Source organism: Haliotis cracherodii, unplaced genomic scaffold (genome assembly GCF_022045235.1).
Source record: "Haliotis cracherodii isolate W230 unplaced genomic scaffold, xgHalCrac1.p SCAF_15, whole genome shotgun sequence".
NCBI classification, from domain to species: domain Eukaryota; kingdom Metazoa; phylum Mollusca; class Gastropoda; order Lepetellida; family Haliotidae; genus Haliotis; species Haliotis cracherodii.
Window position 1 is genome coordinate 3,992,143 of NW_027266270.1, and position 20,961 is coordinate 4,013,103.

Here is a 20,961-nt window from a genome sequence, read left to right on the forward strand (position 1 = left end):
CTCAAAAAGTCAGGCAATTAGTAGGAAAAGACATGCAATTGAGTTTCTTTATTAACACTGAATCTGAGAACCTCATTTAGCAATAACATACATGTATATCACAAATTGTTTTCATGCCTGTCCTGACACAAGATGTGAAACTCACCACAACAGCATGTGTAAATAATTGTTCAGGATCTGGGCAAACATGAAATTGTATTATGATTTTTCATAATATCCACTGACTGTATGGTTACACAAAAGACAAAAAAAAGACTGAATGAGCTGGGGGTTTTTCTTTCTTTTTTTTCTCGACCAGCGACTTCAAGTTTTGAGAAAAAAAAAATCCAATATAAAAGCAGCTTCACATCGACAACATTTGAAAGCAAACGTGTGAAAATTGAAACTGTTTGCAAAAGTTTTTGAAGTAGTGCAAACTGTTGGTGAATAATGAACCACATAGAGCAATATTTTCTTGTTTGCAAACTGATGTCTGATGTTTGAACATTTGTCAAATAATTAAAAAAAACACTTATCACCATATTAGTAAATGTACTGTACAAATTTACATGGGCTCTTGATTGGTACTGCGGACAGTTTTCTTGCTCCCAGTCATAAGTATTTGTTGTATGAAAGCTCGTACTCTCCTGTAGGTGACCTACATTCCAAGAAGTCAACTTAACGAAGTGAAAGATGGAGTACCAGGTCATATCTCCACCCAAGAGCCATCAACTTGGTGTCATTATATTGTTATCTTTGTACATTCATCCAACCTTGTGCTTGGTAAACATCATGATATATATGGCGCTCTATGCAATTACTAAGCATTCACCTGATGAAGGAACAAGAAGTAGCTCTGAAACATTGTACAAAGAATAATAAGAGAATCCATACAATGCTATCCATAAAAAAGAGTGATGTAACCATAAGTACTGTTTGTCTGGTGATGTAACCCCACCCTACACTGGAACAATGACTTTGCTTGATCTGATAGTTGAAAATAGCCGTACACCGCATATGCATTCATGTATGACAGAGGCTTGTAGTACATACAAGACTGTGAAGTACTGCATATTGCTTATCTTCAAACGATGCTTGAAATAAGTTATCAATGTTGTGACTTCATAAATGTCAATAGTCTTGGTTGAGGATACAGAAATACCTATCTTGCATCTCCTTCAGAATGATCACAGCTGCTATGAAACACCAAGGTTGCGAGCAAGTGAGTCAGTTTGTGAGTGAGTTGGGTATAAAGCCACTCGGAACTAACTTCCAGGTATATCATAGTGTCAGCTTCATGTGGGAGGAGGAGGTGAGGAGAAATTGGGTTTAACACCGCGTCCAAGATTATTGCACTTTAATAGCGACATGGATGCACCTGCATGTGTGTGTGTGGCTGCTTGTATTAGTCCGGACTGATGCTGATTTATAATGCTAGCTCACTGAGATACCATGCCGCAGTTTAACATGAATACCCCACTCAGACACAGTATACTGACTCCGAGCCGAGCAGTCCTTGTTTTAGCCCCTTAATGCCAAGCGCCAGACAGGGTAACAAGAAGTCCCATCTTTTAACGTCTTTTGGTATGATGCAACCAGGCATCGAAACCCGGAACTTCCGCTCTCCGGGCGGATGCTCTACCACTAGACCACGGAGATGGTCTCATGTGGGAGGAAAGCGCCAAGCGATGCAAGTCTTAGAGGTTTGCCACTGTGGTATTACACAAGCAGAGGTATGGTGGTGACAAAACATGAAACCTAACCGTCAACCAGGATTTGAAATCACGATTATAGGTTTCTGAACCTTAAATGACTGGCCTAACACAACTTAGATGACTGGACTACCATCATTGGATTTTTACTTGTCCTAAATGCAATTTTGAAGTCTTCATGCCTGCTCCAGGCGAATTTTCATGGCGGCTCCAGGTGATGACAGTCGATCCCTGACAGCGATGTTAGGAACTACTGACCCTTATATTCCCGACACGGGGGGTGAGGATTCTTCTTGAGATCCTTTATGAGTATAACTGGAATGCTTAGGGAATCTGCTTGATGCCTGATGCCATAGAAGCGCAATAAGTCCACACACCTGTCAATAAGCCTGAACACTGAAATCAAACAAGACTTGTTATTATACACATGATACAGACATTACCAAACAACAAAGGCTTTCTTTTAAATTTTTCGATATTCCATACTTTTTTAAAAGGTTTGGAATGCCCTAAAAAGTAATACTGGTATTTGTCAAAATTCTTAGTTTTCTTTAATCGAATGGAGGTACATTTATTTCTGTTACTATTGTCAGGGATGACTTTTTGTACTACATTTACAATAGTCAAGAATTCTTATGTACAAGTCAGCCCTATCACAACAGCATGTACATACACTGTATTTGACGTAATAAGCGCCCCGCTCTAATAAGCGCCCATGACGATATTTGCTAATATATTGGCTAGAGAACGATCCCAATTAGCACCCCTTCCGATTGATCAATTTACACAAAACTTATTTATTCGCGTATAATACGCACTCGTGTGTTGTATGCACCCTTAATTATGGGCAGTTAAATTCTGGAAAAATATATCTGTCGTATATAAACATTTCAGGCTGTCAACATAAACCACAAAATTTATGATCTTTCAACTCTGTTTTTTTCATCAAAATAATATTTTAATAAGAGCCCTTATTTCTAATTTTGAGAGCACCCTGGGCGCTTATTACATTGAATATGGTAATCAAAAGGTCTAGGCCAGGCAAACCAGTGACTGATAACACAAGCAACAATCAACTTCTTCAGAGTAAAATGACACAAATTGCCTTGCATGTATTGTACACATACATTAGTGAGAGGGAGTATGGTTTTACTAATATTCCAGCAATATTATGGTGTGGGACACTAGAAATGGACTTAATGCATTGAACCAATGTGAAGCATTGAACCTGGGCTTTTGACAAGTAGCTAGGCTACCCCATCATCTGGTTTAACTGTACTGGCTAGAGATATCGCCGAGGACCAATTATCGCCCACTCTCCATTATAACGCACATGTTATTGCATCTCATATTACTTTTGTTCGTTTTCATTAGAAGAGAGAGATATTTATCTGAAAATGATGAACAAGACGGACTCTTGTGTGGGAATATTTTTTTGAAAACCCACCATAATCATGATAATCATCTTGCTCAAATACAACTTTAGAAAAGACTCGCGAGTAGTGTCATGTGACTAATTCACGCGAAAATATAAATCAAACAACACAATGATGAGATTTCAGTGCTGTCATTGCTTTCTGTCTGTCATTTCTTCCCCAAAATACAATTCTGAAACCTATTTGAACTATATTTAAAAAAATGCATAACCTGTACATAATGCGAAATCCATAGTACACAGTGTTAAGGATAAGCATTTGAAGATTGAATTTGGGGAATATTGGTTTTTGTCAGTTTGCAGACAACAAATTGATAATAGCATTTCATATTCATTTTGATGAATAAAAAAATTGAGTGAAGCGGTGTGCCTGATCATGTGGCATGTCCTGTTAAGACGATGGCAATAACTGGTACAGTCAGTTGACGGAAAGTTCTATTTCTACTGTTTTGATTCCCCATCGCAGCGTTATAACAGAAATCAACTGAATCTTATTCCAACGGACAAGAATAAGCACATTTGCTCAAAGTTTCACAAAAATTAAAGTTATTGTTACAGTCAACATTGTACAAGGAATATGTCAGAAATAACATGAAAAAATGGCGATAACTGGTCAGTGACCAGTACACTTATTAAGTAACGTATTCGACGTAATAAGCGCCCAGGGCGGTGTCAAAATTAGAAATAGGGGGCTCTTATGAGAATATTATTTTGGTGAAAAAAGACAGTTGAAAGATAAATTTCGTGCTTTATGGTGACCGCCTGAAATGTTTATGTACGACAGATATATTTTCCCAGAATTAAATTGCATATAACACATGTGTGTATTATACGCAAATAAATAAGTCTTGTGTACATTGATCTACGGGAGGGTGCTAATTGGGTTTGTTCACCAGCCAATATATCAGCAAATATCGCCGTGGGCGTTATTAGAGCGGGGCACTTATTACGTTGAATACGGTATTACCTGGTAATGTGATGACAATTTGCTGGACTTGAACGTCAGGATCTGCTTTAGGATAGTAGATGAAATCTTTGTTGATGAGGAGAGATGAGCCTGTGCGTGCGTCTCGGGCAATCCATGGGTGTGTCTCATACGTGTATATCGCATGCTTCTTGTCAGGCTTCAGTCCCTGTTTGTATCTCACCAACCTGCCTTGGAAGTCAATCCAAAACAAATCAACACGTCTCTGTGTTTTGTTTACAAAGTTGACATAGACCCCAGTGTCAGAATGTATAGATTTCACTTTCGTGTCTTCTGATTCTGCCATGATGGCTTGATTCAGATAAACATTTTCATTTTCAAGAAGTCAACTGAAAATTCCCTCCTTCACGTGAAGATCAACTTAAAAATCAACTCAAGTTGACCAAAATCGAAACTCGCCTTCGGAGAAATATTCCCCTCGTCTTGTGTAGAATAGTTGAAGATGACTGTTTAAAACTTGAAACGTGCCACAATACACATGTATAGAGTCTTCTGACAGCTGCCATCAACCACTGATTACCAAATCGTCGCCTTGGCCCATCGGCTAATACTTACGCTAAATGTCGTAAAAAGAACAGGGGATAACATTCGCAAATGCAAACGTAGCCCCTTTGTCTGTAGAATGGGAATTATCTTAGTATTCACTGTCTAGTTTAATATTCAGAATATAGTCTCTATTTTTTAGGTTATGATTTCATTGTTTGTTTTTTACGTAGTTAGTCATAAGCTTTGAGACTGTGCGTGCTACCACACGATGCTAACCCAGTGGTAAAATCCGAAGCCTGTATTCGCTGCATGGAGCAAAGTCGTGCCAGTTTTTGGCATTCGGCGGGAAGTGCGAAAGAATTTTCAGATTATAACTAGTAAACAACGCCAACAATGCAACGAAATGTGCGCATGAAGCGAGAAATTCAGATGATGTCGGAATCACCACCTCACGGCATATCATGCTGGCCTAAAGACGATAAAATAGATCATCTGGAAGCACGTTAGTTACAATCAGATATCATCCATCTTCCCTTCACTGAAGGCTTCAGGACTTGGGGACTGTAGTGATATTTATTTACCCTGTATCTGTATGACTGTAAGAGTCCATATGTTTACGTCAATCCCGTTACATTCGAGAAATTAAGAGAAGACACTGTATCAAGATGTAGATCTATGTGAGAAATTGACTATAAATTTGTGACTGGTCCTACAAAATAACATCCTGCGAATGATATGTTTTCTCTCTAAATGAACAAATGTAAAACATCTCATTCAATTTTATTTTTGCCTTTAAAAGCAAGGCATCATCTGGGTATTTACAACGTCTGTGTGATGCTACATACATACACTACACACACACCATTAAAGTTAATCCCGATAAACATATGACGTCCGAAAACCTGTGATCCGACGGTACTTGTTTCAAATTGCTAAGTTGCTAAGATGAAAGGGCCTATTGAATATTTCTTACCTTGTTACTTGTACTTTGTTGTTTTTTGCTGTTTTATTTATTTGTACTCCATTTACAATTAAATAGTAGGATGTTAGAAATAGCAATTGAGGAAATATTTCAAGATAACATTTAATAGGAAGGTCATGGTCAAATATAACATTTGATTTAATGTTAATGCTATTATAACGTTCCCAAGATAATTTTAGAGTCAGCATAAAATTGTCAAAAATGTCTACATGAATTTGATATAACACTTTAAATATAACAAATAAGATTTATTTCCAGAGATTGTTGGTGGTGAAGGTACTCCATATGAAGGTGGAATATTCAAATTGGAAATCCAGATTCCTGAAAGGTATAACTTTAAATATTGTTGTTTGTTATCAAGCACGTTTATATAATAGAGGACAGTTTAAAAAATACTGAGTATTAGTGATCGCTATTAGTGATCGTATATCTCAATGGAGCAGAGTGTTTCTCAGTTTTATGCATATCCATAGGATGCAATAGTTTGTTTTCTCATCGTCGAATGATACCGGCCTACCTTGTCAGCAGAACCCTATCAATATGAATGTGTACCCTAGTCCATTGATCATGGTAATTAGGAGATAAACATCTGTGTTTTCAATGTAGAGCTAGGTTACCTGTGTATTTAACCGTGCTAAATTGAATTTGGAATCAAACGCGTAGTAAGTTCAGCCCACTTATCATGTTTAGATGACCTTTATACACTGTACATGTAACCATAGAGAGATGGCGTCAGTCATAGTATTATCCTTTACAGGTATCCATTTGAACCCCCCAAGGTACGCTATGTGACTCCTATATATCATCCCAACATTGACAACGGTGGACGAATTTGCCTGGATACACTGAAAATGCCCCCAAAGGTGAAAATATCTATGAACTGCCATCCCCTGTAAATATGTTTCTAAGAATAATGTGCTTTCTAGAATATTGTTTCTAGGTTTGTCAGCACCATATTCGTGCTCGTGGGTTTTACCAAAGTGATAAACTCTTGAGCATGTTGAGACCTGCATCACTTTGGGCTTTCCTCCCACATAAAGCTGACACGCCGCGATATAACTGTAATACTGTTAAAAGCAGTGTTAAACCCAACTCACTCACTCACTCACTCACTCTCATGATGACATACCAGTTCCGATGGTCACCACATGATATAAAGAGCTTTCATGCTTGTTTTATTTCAAACTTCAGTTGGTCATCCCTATGTATCTTTGCCTTTGTATTTACTGCTGTAGAGGTGTAAAGTTTGAGGTGTTTAACGAATGCTGAACTGTTTCAGGGGGCGTGGAAGCCGTGTTTGAATGTCGGAACCGTGCTGACGTCCCTGCAGCTGCTAATGGCCGAGCCAAATCCCGAAGACCCCCTCATGACAGATATTGTACGTCAACACTGCAGGCAAAACCTCTACCCCAATTGGGGAGCAGTTCAAATGTTGATGTCAGATGAAACCTAATACTTTAACTCAGACAGATCCACCCAACAAACGCACTCTGCAATAACAGCTGTGATTTATTGATGTGAACTGTAAAAACACACCCATTCCACCCCTCAAACTTTGGGAATTTTTATCCAACAACAAACAATCTAAACTAAGGCAACTTGACCATGTAGACTATTACAAGTAGTTCCTACAAGGTGACCTCATTTGTATGTTTATTGGATTGGTTTGTTGCCCCAATAACACTACAGGGGTCGATTTAACTGCTGGCCCATTGGTCCATGGCCAGTTAAAATTATTAAAGGCTTGCTGAAACATAAAGTAGATGGCCCGCCCAGGTTGTCAACATTTCACCCCTTCTCCATGTATGTTTCATTTTCTTAATTCGATCATCTCGGTAGAATGACAACCGGCCACCATTATGTTTTGTGTACAACAACATCTTTCATAAAACTCCACGGAATGAGGCAAATGGTAGAAAGATTTAACCTAAAGTGCCTGAAAAACGTTTCAGGGGTGAGGAGTCCTGCTAGGTGGCTACGCGGTCTGAGGTTCAGCCACTTCGCCTCCTCCACCATTTAGTTCTAGGACAGTTAGTTCGGAGAAAGGCCAGTAACTTTAAAAAGGAGCAAGCCATGCACTAAATCTACCCTGGCACTAGCCATTATATGAAGAATCGCAGTCAATGAATGTAGAGACAATGCCTCATATTGTCACCGAGTTTCTGTAATTGAACTGAAGTGTGTAAAAGAAACCTGTACCTTACTCCACTCAAGCTCCATTATCCAGACATTTATTGAAATTAGGTGTCTGGTTAAACAGGGTTAACCTGCATAAAAGATGGCGTATATATACCGTAGTTGCTGATCGTTGCCTGTCTGTTCCAGAATGAGTTTCTTTGTTACCTTACTCTAAATGACAGAACAATATTGTTTTCGAAGTTGATCATGGCCTTTTTAAATCTGAGGAATGGGTTGCTTTAGGTGCCTTTGCTGTGCAAATTTCTGTTCCTTAGTTTTGTCTACATCAACTCATCGACAGTTCAAGCCCGTATTGACAGGATTTTGATCCTGGCTTTGTCTGTGTCATTCCTGTACTCTCAGATGTCTTAACACAGGCTTGTGATAGTCTTAGCGCTAAGATCACTTTGTGCAATTGGCCCTGGGCATGACAGAACCCAAGATTGTGGGTTCGAATCACTTCTAGGTTTGAAACTGAAATACTCTGTCAAACCGACACCTAGTGATATAACTGAAATACTCCCACGTCAAGCTGACACCTTGTGATATAACTGAAATACTGTTCAAAGTGGTGTAGATCAAATCTCAATCATTCAGTTGGTTGGATCCTGTTCTCAAACTTTAAGCATGATAAATGATTTCATGGTGAATAACTGAGATGAAAAATATCATGTATTTTATTTCAGTCCAACGAGTTCAAATACAACAGAGCACTGTATAACGCCAGGGCCAAGGAATGGACAGAAAAACATGCCATGCAGAAAACTAAGGTAGCGTTTCTGACTTTCTGTGCCCACAATATATTTCTAAACTTTCAGCTGTATAGACGGGTGAAAGCATTGTAGATGGAGACACTGAGTTCTTTATTCCCTCCCTCCCCCCATTCCCCTCCACCCCCAACTCGAAAGCATTACCCCAAGTTCAGGTAATGGGAATAGTAATCTGTTCTCACAAAATACATTGCAGGGATATATATAGAGAATCTCGCCCATTTGTCCTTTGATCTCAAATAAATCAACACGAGTAAAAGTGGAAAAACTCTAAGACTGTTGATATATTTGATATCAAGACACGAGGGTGAGACTGGTAGCTCTCTTTTTTTTCTAGAAATAAATATGTATAAGCGATATCAGTGGTAGAGACTAACAGTTTCAGTCCTATAATGAGAACATAGCGAAACCCTTAAAAATGGCGAGTTTCTACTTGTTGTTATGATACCTTGATTGGGCAGTTTGGCAAGGACTACAGGACTAGTGCCAATTTCTAATGCTGCTCTATGCCGAAAAAATGTTGTTTCCTGGAACCATAACTTAAGAAACAGTTGCTATCTTTGGATTTTGTTTTGTATTCCAGCCTGTTGTATCAGAGGACATCTTGAAAGAACCTGAGAACACCAACAGTTCAATTGGAAAAGGAAAAGATGCCTCAGACAATGTTTCCTCGGGTCTAAAACGCCCCTCAGCTATGTCCGACGTCACAAACAAGCGCATCAAGCCGAGCTAGACTGGACACTTAAATGACTGAAAATATCAAACTGCTACTTTGTGCTCAACTGGTTCAAGTGACGTATTAGTAGCATATCACTTATACATAACTTATGACTGGCGCGCTCAGCGTAAGGGACAGGTGCCTGAAACGGGCCATATAGGTAACGTAAATCTGGCATATGTAAATGTATGTAGAGCATACTTCTAACGTATGCCTAATGTATAATTCATACGTTCCCATATGCCGAAAATTTTGTGCACGTATACCAGCATGCTTTTAATGTATACAACCTAACTTGTCCGTAGCATGTTTCAGCGTTGCCGGCGTTTAGGCAAAAATTCGCATATGACACTATATGTTGTAGTGTAACAGGGCCATTACATAGAATTTTGTTTCAAGTTTATTACAAGGCAGTGACATGGTTTGACTTTTTTTTAACTGAATCAGAGCAGAACACGAAAACGCCATTATTACCAGCCTCCGATTCATCACATGGTTTCAAGGCCGGGAAACCATGTGTTGTCTCAGTAGTCATTTTTTCATATTTCTGCCATGAAAGATTAACAGTAGTTATGTGAAAGGATCGGGTGTTCTTTAAACTCTTTATGAATAGTTTACTTTGTAGCCAAGATTCACTGTCATGTTTATATGGTTCCCTCAACCTCCTAAATCTTTTATCATGATGAACATCTTACTGACATGTCAACTCAGTGTTTTCTGGTCATCTTAAAAACAGTATGTGTGTTACATACACTTTCATGTCCTGAACCCCTTTTTTTTCCAAGAGTGGTCACGGGTGACCCAGTCGTCTAAGGCGCCGTGATTCGCTGTGCAGAGTTGCGTCCCTTGGGCACGCCAGAAACCTATGATTGTGGGTTCGAATCCCGGTTTGCCCGGATTATGTGTCTAGGTTTGTCAGCACCATACCCGTGCTCATGGGTTTCACCGAAGTGGTAAATGTCTCAGACCTGCATCACTTCGGGCTTACCTCCCACATTAAGCTGACACGCCATGATATAACTGGAATAATGTCAAAAGCGGCGTAAAAATCAACTCACTCACTCACTCACTTTGTTCCAAGATGTCATTAGAAAAAGACCCTTCTGTGATTCCAGGTTAGAAATGGAAATGGTCGTCGGTGGCAAAAAATGGATTGGGTAGTCAGCTGGAATATTCATGAGTTAAATAACAAACAAATTTATGAAAATGATATGTCTGTAGGTATTGGGGGTAATAAACTGTGAGGTGGGTATTTGATAATGTGACAGCTAATAATGAAATTCTTATAATGAATTTATTATGGCATTATTGTGAAATAAAAATATGGTGAAAACTTCCCAAAGGAAGGGCCATGTCAAGCATGAACAAAGGAATGTTTCTCTATTCTTTTTTCCTCTTGTCAGAATATTTTGGCAATAGTGCTACAACTGTACATATTAATGTGACTGAAAAATGTCTTTGATGATTCTGTAATGTCTTTCAACTTGATACATCATTAAACATTCTCAGTTAAAGCCACACTTTGTTGCCTGTGAATACACCCTCTGCCTGAGGCACAATTAGCTGTGCAGAGTTGTGTACCTTAGTCAGATCAGGATCCACTGATAACGGGTTCCTTTCCATGTGTCATCCTCATGCTTTTCAATACCAACCAAACCCTTGTGGATAACATCAAGTTAATAAACCTCGATGACTGCATCACTTTGACATGTCATGAGGAAAGTCTATCAGTGTCTGCCTTTACATTGCGAGCAAGTTATGTTTAACTTTACTTTAAAAAGTATTTCAGCTTGTGTATGATTTTACGACCTGAAAGTTCGTGTTTACTCCTCGACCATCAGACTCACGGTGAACAAACCAGCCAGAAGAATCCCGTACTAACTCCATAACACAAGTGTTCTTAATGTATATATACTTTTATTTTTTGTTGAGTGTAAATATCTGTACACAAAGAATATTGTCCTGCTGAGGTAAATATTGCAGTACTTTGAGCCAAAGATCCAGGTTAGAATAGGAACCCATGCTTGTCAGGCGACTAACGGGATTAGGTTGTCAGGCTCATTGACTTGCTTGATGCATGTCATTGTATCCCAATTGCATGGATCGATGCTCATGATGTCAATGACTGGATTGTCTGGCATAAAACCAGATGTCCGTCGTCATCGTCATACAGCTGGAATATTGCTGAGTGCAGCATTAAGCAACAAACAAAACACTGAGCCAATATACACACAGTACACACAGCGTAGTGATGAAGTGTTTTATTTGAAATGGTTCAAGAAATATGTACAATGATAGGTAGAATTGTCAGTACTAAGATCAACTACTGTGTTCGAATGAATATATAAAACAGTTTATAAAATAGACTTTTATTTACATTTTTCTTTTTTAAAATCGGTTGATGGGCTCATTTTCCATCCGACTGTAAATACAAATAGACCACCATTAGCAGTAGTTATATAAGACAATACCTGTGTTGAGCTTACGTGAGACGACATTGCTCCCTGGATGCTTAATGAACAGCCAATAAACTCTGAATTATCAACTCAAATGATATTCAATCGCACAATAGTTTGTGGTGTAACTGCGACACAAATCAAATCCTGCTCCACAGGTGTGACAATTCTATCTGGTGTCTTAAATTCAATTTAGAATTCTTTTTTCCTAATTACTTTTAACATAATTTCTACTTTCTCCTGTTCTAATCTTCGCTTCAAGCCAGTCCGAGAGGGTGAGAAGTACAACACCTCACATACATTGACATATGTTTCATGATTTTCACTTCTTGAAGTCAGCATTATTAACCACGGGCTGATCCAACATCTGCAATGTTCCTACACATACTTACATGGTTCAAAGGCTGTGGGCTAATTATACAACATGTTTTGGTCAAATACTGCTATTCGATCTACTGGAACTTAGAACAGATCACTGCTATTGCTGGTTAAAGCTATCTTGTGAGAGGTTTTTTTCACACATAAAAAATAGATATTAGTCTAAATACAATGTTACCTCTATCTACTTGTAAATACAATAGTGTTACCTGTATCTACTATCTACTTGTCAATACAATCATGTTACCTGTATCTACTACTGTGTTGAAATAACAATCAGGCCTCAGTTTCAAAACTGATCCTTAGCACTTCCACTGTAGTAATCCAATGTTAAAAGTATGGGGACTACAATAGTTATGGCTCTATGATTGCCGGAACCTTGCACTGAATCCACATTGCCTTCTAGAACAATATCACAAGCTTCACTCAAATTTGGAGAAAAAGACACAAATTGGGAAAATTAATACGATAATTCTGTGAGGTGTTTTCTCAAAACAACATATCATTTCACAACCTTGAAAAAACACAGCAAATGATGCTCTCTTCTACTCCCTCAGTAGGAATCACGTCTCAATGTTTTCCGTGGGTGATTAAATAAGTATGGCCGCTGTTCTAAAGTAACAACTTATAACCAACATCTGATAACCTATTTTTCTTAGGCTTGGTTATGACGTAGAAACAGCATATATTCCAAAATTGGAAAAAATATATAGGAATATAGTAACTTATTGTCAAGATTAGCATATGAAAATGATAGATGACCTTCTTTTTGTGAGTGGAGTTATGCTGCTTTTAACAGTATTCCAGTTATGTCGCACCATGTCAGCTTATGTGGGAGGAAGGCCAGAATAGATGCAGGTCTCGGACATTTACCACTTTGGTGAAACCCATGAGTACGGGTATGGTGCTGACAAACCTAGAAACAATCAGGGCAAAGCAGGATTCGAACCCAGTAATAGGTTTTTGGCGTGCCCAAGGGAGGCAACTCCACACAGAATTGCGGAGCCTTGGACGACTTGGCAACCCATGGCCTCCCTGATATTTAGAAGGGGAAAAAGACGAGAATGGTACAGTTACAGTCAACTTATTCTGGGTTGATGATAATGGGTCAAGAAGAAGTTTCACACACATTTGTACTCAACACAATAAATAACCCAGTGTATTACCGGCCAAATCAATTTGCGTATTAACAGAAAGTCATGAAATGAATGTTATTGAACTTTCTACACTTAAACAAAATAAGTTTACAAAGAGAAACAACTTAAAACATTAAGAGAAGTCTTAAACCATAACTTTCCTAACTCCATTTGGAGGCATGATTATATAACAAGCAGTGATAAATTTGACAAAGAGTTGTTCAGCAAACACTTGACTATTATACATTGTATACAGAAATGGTAAGGCACACATATTTCCTTCTATTTACAGTTCCTGTTCTCAGGGGATATATTGGAGAAGCCATTGTCACTCTCTTCAACTGACAGGATAGAGGAATTTCAAATATCAACCAGATGAAAATATTCACTCCACAATAGGATACCGTATTCGACGTAATAAGCGCCCCGCTCTTATAAGCGCCCACAGCGATATTTGCTACTATATTGGCTGGTGAACAATCCCAATTGGCACCTCTTCTGATTAATCAATGTACACAAGACTTATTTATTCATGTATAATACACATTCATGTGTTATATGCACCCTTAATTACAGGCAATTCAATTCTGGAAAAATATGTTTGTCGTGTATAATACGCACAGACTTTTCTTTTATATAATTCAGGCTGTCAGCAAAAAACATGAATTTTACGATCATTCAACTCTGTTTTGTTTTTCACCAAAATTCTATTTCTAATTCCTATTTCTTATTTTAAGAGCACCCTGAGCGTTTATTACGTCAAATACCGTAATAAATACTAAACTACAAAATAAAACCATGGAATGTTAACTAAATCATAAATAAATCACACATTTCAACAAACAGGTCTATCAATTCCTAGGTCTATCTATGGAAAAATTAGTCTATCTTGATACTTAACAACTCTTTTCTCTGTAGGTATTGTAATGACAAGAACATGATAAAGGCGTGTACATCGGCTCGCCTGAATGTTGCATATCTGTTGATGAGGAACGATATTGTTTTATGCATAAGTATTGGCGAAGGTGCAGCTGTCATTGGAAGGTAAAATCACACCTGTTTCTGGAAACTGAAGATTAGGATGATCAACAGCTACAATAAGTGATGCAGCACATCTCCACGATCGTGGGTATCCCGCAATTATTTCCCCAATGACCCAGAGAAAGATGGTGGACTGCATCCCAGTAGATGCATCAATTCTGGCAGATGTCATATTACCAATTTTCAAAATAAATCATCTTTCAAAATTTCAATTGCAATTATGAAAAGAATTTCCAATGAGAAGATCTAAGTTTCAGGCGTTCGCCGTTTTCTTGCTTCTGCATGGGACAAGCTGACCAACACGTGAGCTGCTAGTCATTAAAAAAAAAGAGGATGTTTTCCAAACTGAATGGAGTCCCCTTATAAGGAAGGTTATCAGACCTGCGGACCCTTGGAATGAATGACCAAGGTGCAACATTGGTTCCTGTGAACTTGCAAAAGTATCGGAAGCAATCACATTTGTAACAACTTGATAATTTCTTATCATTCATTAATCATTTATATACATCAAAATTGCATCAATGTAGATATCCATTACATTCGGAAAAAAACTCCAACATACACAGATCTAAAGGAACCGTTGAGCCATATTGCTGAATAAAGTCAAGGTCAGCTAAAATAATCCTTTTTTCATTCATGTTCCTCATGATACTTTTTAAAACTGACTGAATAGGGTGTCCATGGTCGCCATTGCAAGGTGCATGCAAAAAGTTGGAATCCAGTGCCAAAACGAAATTTGAGTATAAAAAGTTGTTTCTTAAAACCCAAAAAGATATTTTGGGTGGGGTCAATTATAGGAGTGGGTGTTACTGAGAAACAAAAAATCTTAATTTTAATAAATTTCACTTCATAAACTGCCTGCTCAACACACGTCAGAACTGTTCACTTATTTCCTCCGATGAGTATATTGTACTCATTTACCGCATGATCAAATCAGACATTTGATACACATTCTGACTCCTGGGTCATGGGCAAAAATGCGTTTTTCAATATGGCTTCCATACAGCTAACATGGGATTGCAATTCTCTGAGCACAAATACTGTCTGAATCATCCATGAATAGCTCTTGATAAATTTTGACAGTACAGACTGGAAAAATAATAGTCTTGATTCTCAGGCACTGCCCACATCATCATAAAGTCTGCTGCATATTTTGTTTTTATTTCCATTTTCAAAAAATATTTAGAAATCTTAATACTTAAAAACAATCCGATCCAACTACCATACAGTTACTTCCCTTTACATGCGCACTGCTGTACTGTGCATCTCGTGTTGTGGTCATGGCGGCAATACAGGTTGTATGCTTGTTTATGTAAGGAGGCCCTTTCCCAGGTTGATGGTACACAACTGTTTATTTGGTTACATAAAAGTTTGAACAAGCAACAACAGCAAAATCTACCGCCCGACCACACTATATTTTCAGAAGTCATTGCCTGAGAACCAATTCTCTTATTTTTTTAAGCCACAACAAACAGTTGCAGACATGCACAACTTCAAGTGAAGTCATCCATTCTTTAACTGACAAAAAATTGCGTACACATTAGGTATTCTCAAGTTGGTTTAAGAATAAAATATTCATTGGAGATTATTTAGAATCTTCAGATGACATGTGACACGTCTTCAGAGACATTCCTCAGATTTCAGTGTACATACAATTGTTTTATATACAGGGATACTTTTGCTTCAGTAAGACTGAATTACATTTGCCTTCTCAATAAGCTCCACTGAACTCCAAAGGATACCTTGCAGCAAAATTTGTGTGATGTTAGCCAATACATACATGACAAGTACAACAGTTGTATTCAAGTATCAAAATACAAAACACAAGGAAACAAATACGAAACAATTTCACTGACAAAACTCTAAACTACAGATGAGAAAGTTGATATATTTTGATCATGACTGAGTGTAAGATGATGACATATATGATTCATTGTGCGAGGTGAACAGGGGCTACAGTGACTACAATGTCCACACGTGCCTGGCTACCTCCTTCCTGTAGGAAACAATGATACATCGCCGACAGAGGCAACCTTATAAGGAAATAATGCCATACGACCAATCACTGAACTATCCACAACCTCAGGACATGGAGCCCTGGGTGATATGAGATCATAGCCCCTACCATTAGGCCACAACAAGTTAATAATGAGACTTTCTTCCCAGCCAGAGCTTGTGACAGGTCACAGCTTTTTGATTTACCGGTACATATCAGGACAAATGATGCATAACAAATAACTCCTTTCAGTTTGGGATGGAGCTTTCAATTTTGGGGAGATATTGGATTTGTTTTAAAAAAACAAATCCAAAAAAATAAATTGGCCTCATTTGTTCACCAGGTGTCCTGAAAACTTTGAGTGAGTGAGTGAATTTGATTTTAGGCCGCTTTTAGCAATATTCCAGCAATATCATGGCAGGGGACACCAGAAATGGGCTTCACACATTGTACCCATGTCGGGAATCGAACCCGGGTCTTCGGCATTGACAAGCGAACGCTTTAACCACTAGGCTACCTGACCGCACCGAAAAATTTGAGGGTCCCCCCAAAATTGATAGGCTCCTTTCAATAACTGACCTGAAGCAGTGACCGGTAAAAAATACTCTTACAAAACCCAGTCCCCCTCCATAACATTCAGTGGTCAGGGTGCTGTTGTACAAAGCGATCTTAGCGCTAAGGTGATCGTAACTCCTATACCTTAACTTAGACTTACGACAGTTGTAGTGCTAAGGTTGTTTTGTACGACGGCACCCAATCCCCTAACTTGGAAGAAAAATGTAATAATCAAGTTATTGTGGCATAATATTGACACTAGTGTATGTACAGTGCTTGAAAACTTAAAGAGTGAGTGAGTGAGTGAGTGAGTGAGTGAGTGAGTGAGTGAGTGAGTGAGTGAGTGGGTGGGTGAGTGAGTGAGTGAGTGAGTGGGTGGGTGGGTGGGTGGGTGGGTGGTTGGGTGAGCGAGTGAGTGAGTGGGTGGGTGGGTGAGTGAGTGAGTGAGTGAGTATGGTTTTATGCCACTTTCAGCAATACTGAAGCTATATGACTGCAGGAATTATAGTGTGAGATATGTGATCTGATTGCTGCAGCTCCAGGGAGGGGACTCTTCCTTCTAAGGGGATGCAACTCTTCCTTCTATCAACCAGGAGTGAGATGTGTTCAACACTGCAGTGAGAAGCACTTCAGCGTCTCATTCTAACCTGGGAGAAGTGGATCTGTCGCAGGTTCACTACATGCTGAACCTGAGTGAATGTCCAGTGGATCCAGGTACTACAAAGGGACATCACCCTGCACAAGATGTCCCATGCCACTACCTTACAACTAACTCCTGTTAAGATCAATAGCTGACCCATCTGGAGCCCAACAGATGCCATTTGACGACACACGACTCCACCGTGAGAAGATAAGGCACAAGCAGCTGGACATGGGCTGCAGTCATGCATCCAGTATCAAGTTGCTGCGTTAAGGTCATACAATATTTGCTGCAGTATAAATCTTTCAAAAACAATGACCACATCTTGTACTCTAAACCAATAAGCAATGAACTTAATATAGACTGATTCTCACAAACTGACTTTGCAACTTCATTAGCAATTATCAGATAAAAATGTATTTTTTAGAGTAAAAATATCATTGATACTAATGCATGTGTAGGAGGCAGGATAAGATTAAATATAATATTTTTTCATTATTCTACATCTACACCAGTGGTTGATGGGATGAAGTGGATGAGAAGAATCCAAACAATATATCTAATATATTCCATGATCCAATTTCATTTTTGGTTGGTGCTAAAAGAGTCCAAGTTTTATAGTGCTGCATTGAAAATTGTAATGACTCGCATGAATACAAACTCAAACACATTTGTTTATTTCTCAACAATTTTCGTAAAATCCTAATATTTTTCACATGTGCTTTCTTATCCTGCATTTACTGCTTACCCTACGACAGAACCTAGCGATGGTCCTGGGTGAAAGAGAAAAAAAGCTGTTTCCATCTCAAATCCCGCTTTTTGTAGGACCATCCTGCTGTCATGTGACCTTGATGATATGTCACACAAAGTCATATTACTGCTTGTCGCCGACCTGCAGGGACGTGTCTCGCTTGGCTCTCCAACTTAATTTGGAGGTTGTTGTCGCAAGGTAAACAGTAAATGCATTAAGGAGTAATGGCGGATAAGTAAAAAATAGGAATAATTCCACTGGGTTTTTCCTTGTTTCTCATTTAGACTCCTACATGAACATTGTACAAATGATGTCACATGACATATTACTCTGATATGGTACGTACGTATTCTTCATGGTTCATACAACATTTCAACATCTATTCAGTGATGAACATTTTCAGATAGCTGACTTGAACTTACGCGAAAGGAAAAGATGTACGATGCTTTCAGACAAAGAGCAAGTTGTCTGTGAGTCCGACACTGTGTTCGTTCACTTCATGTCATGGGTACAATGTGCACAAACATTTTCAAAATACTGCATCCGTTTGGTCAGTCAGATTTATGTTCCCGAACTGAACAGTATTCTGGCATAGCCTGCAGCAATCAGAGAGAGTGAGACTGGCCTTGTGCCGCTTCTAATCCAAGAACACGGCGGCAAGAGTGGGCCTTACACATTGTACCCATGTTGTGAAGTTCACCTGTGTCCTCGACATGCACTAACCACTTGCCATCACCCCAGCACCACATGGAGACGTTTATTTATGACAACTTTTAATTATTAAGGACATGTCTAAAACAACCAAAATACAGTGTTTTGTGTCTCTTTTCCATCCAATTCATTTTCCATTTCTTTTCCTTTCTTTTTAACACATCAAGGGCATGTAATTTGTTCAGACGTTTCTACATAAAAAGGGCATTGCAACAAGTAGGGGAGGGTAAAGCTAATTATATGTCTGGCAACGTCAAGGGCAGGTAACTCATCAGATTTCTGTCCAAAGCAAGGGCAGGTAACTCTAATCAGATTTCTGTCCACAGCAAGGGCAGGTAACTCTTGTATGATTTTTGTACACAACAAGGGCAGGTAACTCTTGTATGATTTTTGTACACAGCAAGGATGGGTCACATGAAAAACAGTTCAAGGGCAAAACATAACTTCATGTATAAAGATCACCAAGCGATGAAATCCTTAGTGTTGGAACATATCATATTCTGTACACATATACAGCAAAGCCATTTAAAGTTAAATAACTTACTTCCTTGTAAGGTTCCCCTACAGACTATTTTATCAATACGCCATGGTTACATTCTTGCCGACTCAGCAATCTCTGTGCAGCTCTAGACAGGTGAAGAAAACACCTGCCTGACTGAAACATACCAAGTATTTCACATCTGTCATGAGACCCACATCCGTTCCAACAGGACTTCTGTTAGTTTCCAGCAAGGCCAAATAACAATAATTCACCTTTCACACACTGTACATATGTGGTAATATATTAGAAAACATTTTTATTGTCTACCCACCATTTCTTACCCTTAGCTATGTTGAAGATGGTAAACACAACTGGTTTGTCTTCTTCAACTGGGGAAGTGAACCTTAATGTGATATCAACTGCACTGTCTGCAGGCCCAACTGACCCCACCTCGGGAGTGAGTTCTTGAGTTGGGTTTAACGCTGTTTTCCACATATCATGAGGGACTTAGCTGTGTTGCTTTGATTAACATGATGTCAAATCCAAAGCATAAACAACAATTTGATCACCAACTTTGTGCCCCTTGTATTTCCATACCTATCATGACAAATACATATACATCATTAACAACTGATACAAAGTTAAATATACAATAATCAGATATATTGTTGGAACTTCAAGGTCTTCCAAATAGTTCATATTCAAGTGTTCTTGAACTCCTAAAGGTACTTGAAGGCCTGTCATGTGAATCTGGCAAATCCTGGTAACTCCTGGTAAATCCTGGTAACTCCTGATAAATCCCGGTATCCACTGTCGGCAACATCTGCAAGCTTTTCACTGTTCAGCAGTACAAGACTACACACCTTCAAACTATCAATCATTTGTTGATTCAATAACTTAAATACAAACGTTGAAGCATATATTTCTCCACAGCAATCAAACAAGCCACTTGAAAGTCTGTCAGATACCTAAGTAATACCCACTACATGTTGTGATAAAACCAAGACAGTGTTTTATCTCTACTGTTGCCCAAAGCCTGGTTGTGACAAGTAGGCAGGAAAATAGTATATATTCTACAGCTGCTGCACAGTGTAAAAGGAGATCCATCAGGCTAAACCTGCACTGGATTGTTGTGTCACAAAAATATATTTGTCCTTTTTGTGCCGTTGCTGGGACTATTCGCTTCCGTATGTTTGAAACTGATTCTGAAAGACAGACAGAGAGAGACAAATGTCAAATAAGCAGATGAAAGGGATGAATAAAAACACATTGCAAGCAATTCATCAAACCGAAAAGAATAATCTAGGCTCCATCCACAAACAGACTACTCTGTTGCATTATTGTATAAAATGTTGTCACCGATTGTGAAAATATTATTTTTGATGTATTTAGTTATAAGAAGTAACTTCAAAATGTTGAATTTATGTGGAGTGAGTGAGTGAGTGAGTGAGTGAGTGAGTGAGTGAGTATGGTTTTACGCTTCTTTTAGTAATATTCCTGCAATATCTAACAGGGGACACTAGAAATGGGCTTCACACATTGTACCCATGTGGGGAAACGTACCCTGGTCT

The 20,961-nt window shown here is 38.7% G+C and overlaps 3 protein-coding genes across 10 annotated transcripts in view; 1 reads left to right on the forward strand and 2 right to left on the reverse strand.

Moving 5' to 3' along the window:
• LOC139461728 (von Hippel-Lindau disease tumor suppressor-like) lies at positions 1 to 4,635 on the reverse strand. The gene is made up of 2 exons (XM_071243184.1): positions 4,094 to 4,635; positions 1 to 2,087 (listed from the first exon to the last, which is right to left on the reverse strand). Exons 1-2 carry the CDS (start codon positions 4,395 to 4,397, stop codon positions 1,942 to 1,944), a joined length of 450 nt encoding a protein of 149 aa, XP_071099285.1. The 5' UTR covers positions 4,398 to 4,635; the 3' UTR covers positions 1 to 1,941.
• A 317-nt stretch (positions 4,636 to 4,952) lies between these two features.
• Positions 4,953 to 10,681, forward strand: LOC139461729 (ubiquitin-conjugating enzyme E2 T-like). The gene is made up of 6 exons (XM_071243185.1): positions 4,953 to 5,099; positions 5,838 to 5,907; positions 6,337 to 6,442; positions 6,859 to 6,957; positions 8,444 to 8,527; positions 9,111 to 10,681. The coding sequence occupies exons 1-6, from the start codon at positions 4,991 to 4,993 to the stop codon at positions 9,258 to 9,260; spliced, it is 618 nt and encodes a 205-aa protein (XP_071099286.1). The 5' UTR covers positions 4,953 to 4,990; the 3' UTR covers positions 9,261 to 10,681.
• Positions 10,682 to 11,461: 780 nt separating this feature from the next.
• The window catches only part of LOC139462179 (pleckstrin homology domain-containing family F member 2-like), a 47,632-nt gene continuing 38,132 nt past the window's right edge, over positions 11,462 to 20,961 (reverse strand). For all 8 annotated transcript variants that reach the window (XM_071243731.1, XM_071243730.1, XM_071243727.1 and 5 more), the window contains one exon: positions 11,462 to 20,595. In XM_071243731.1, coding sequence (XP_071099832.1) covers positions 20,566 to 20,595 — 30 coding nt within the window. In that variant the 3' untranslated portion in view covers positions 11,462 to 20,565. The remainder of the gene's footprint in view (positions 20,596 to 20,961) is intronic.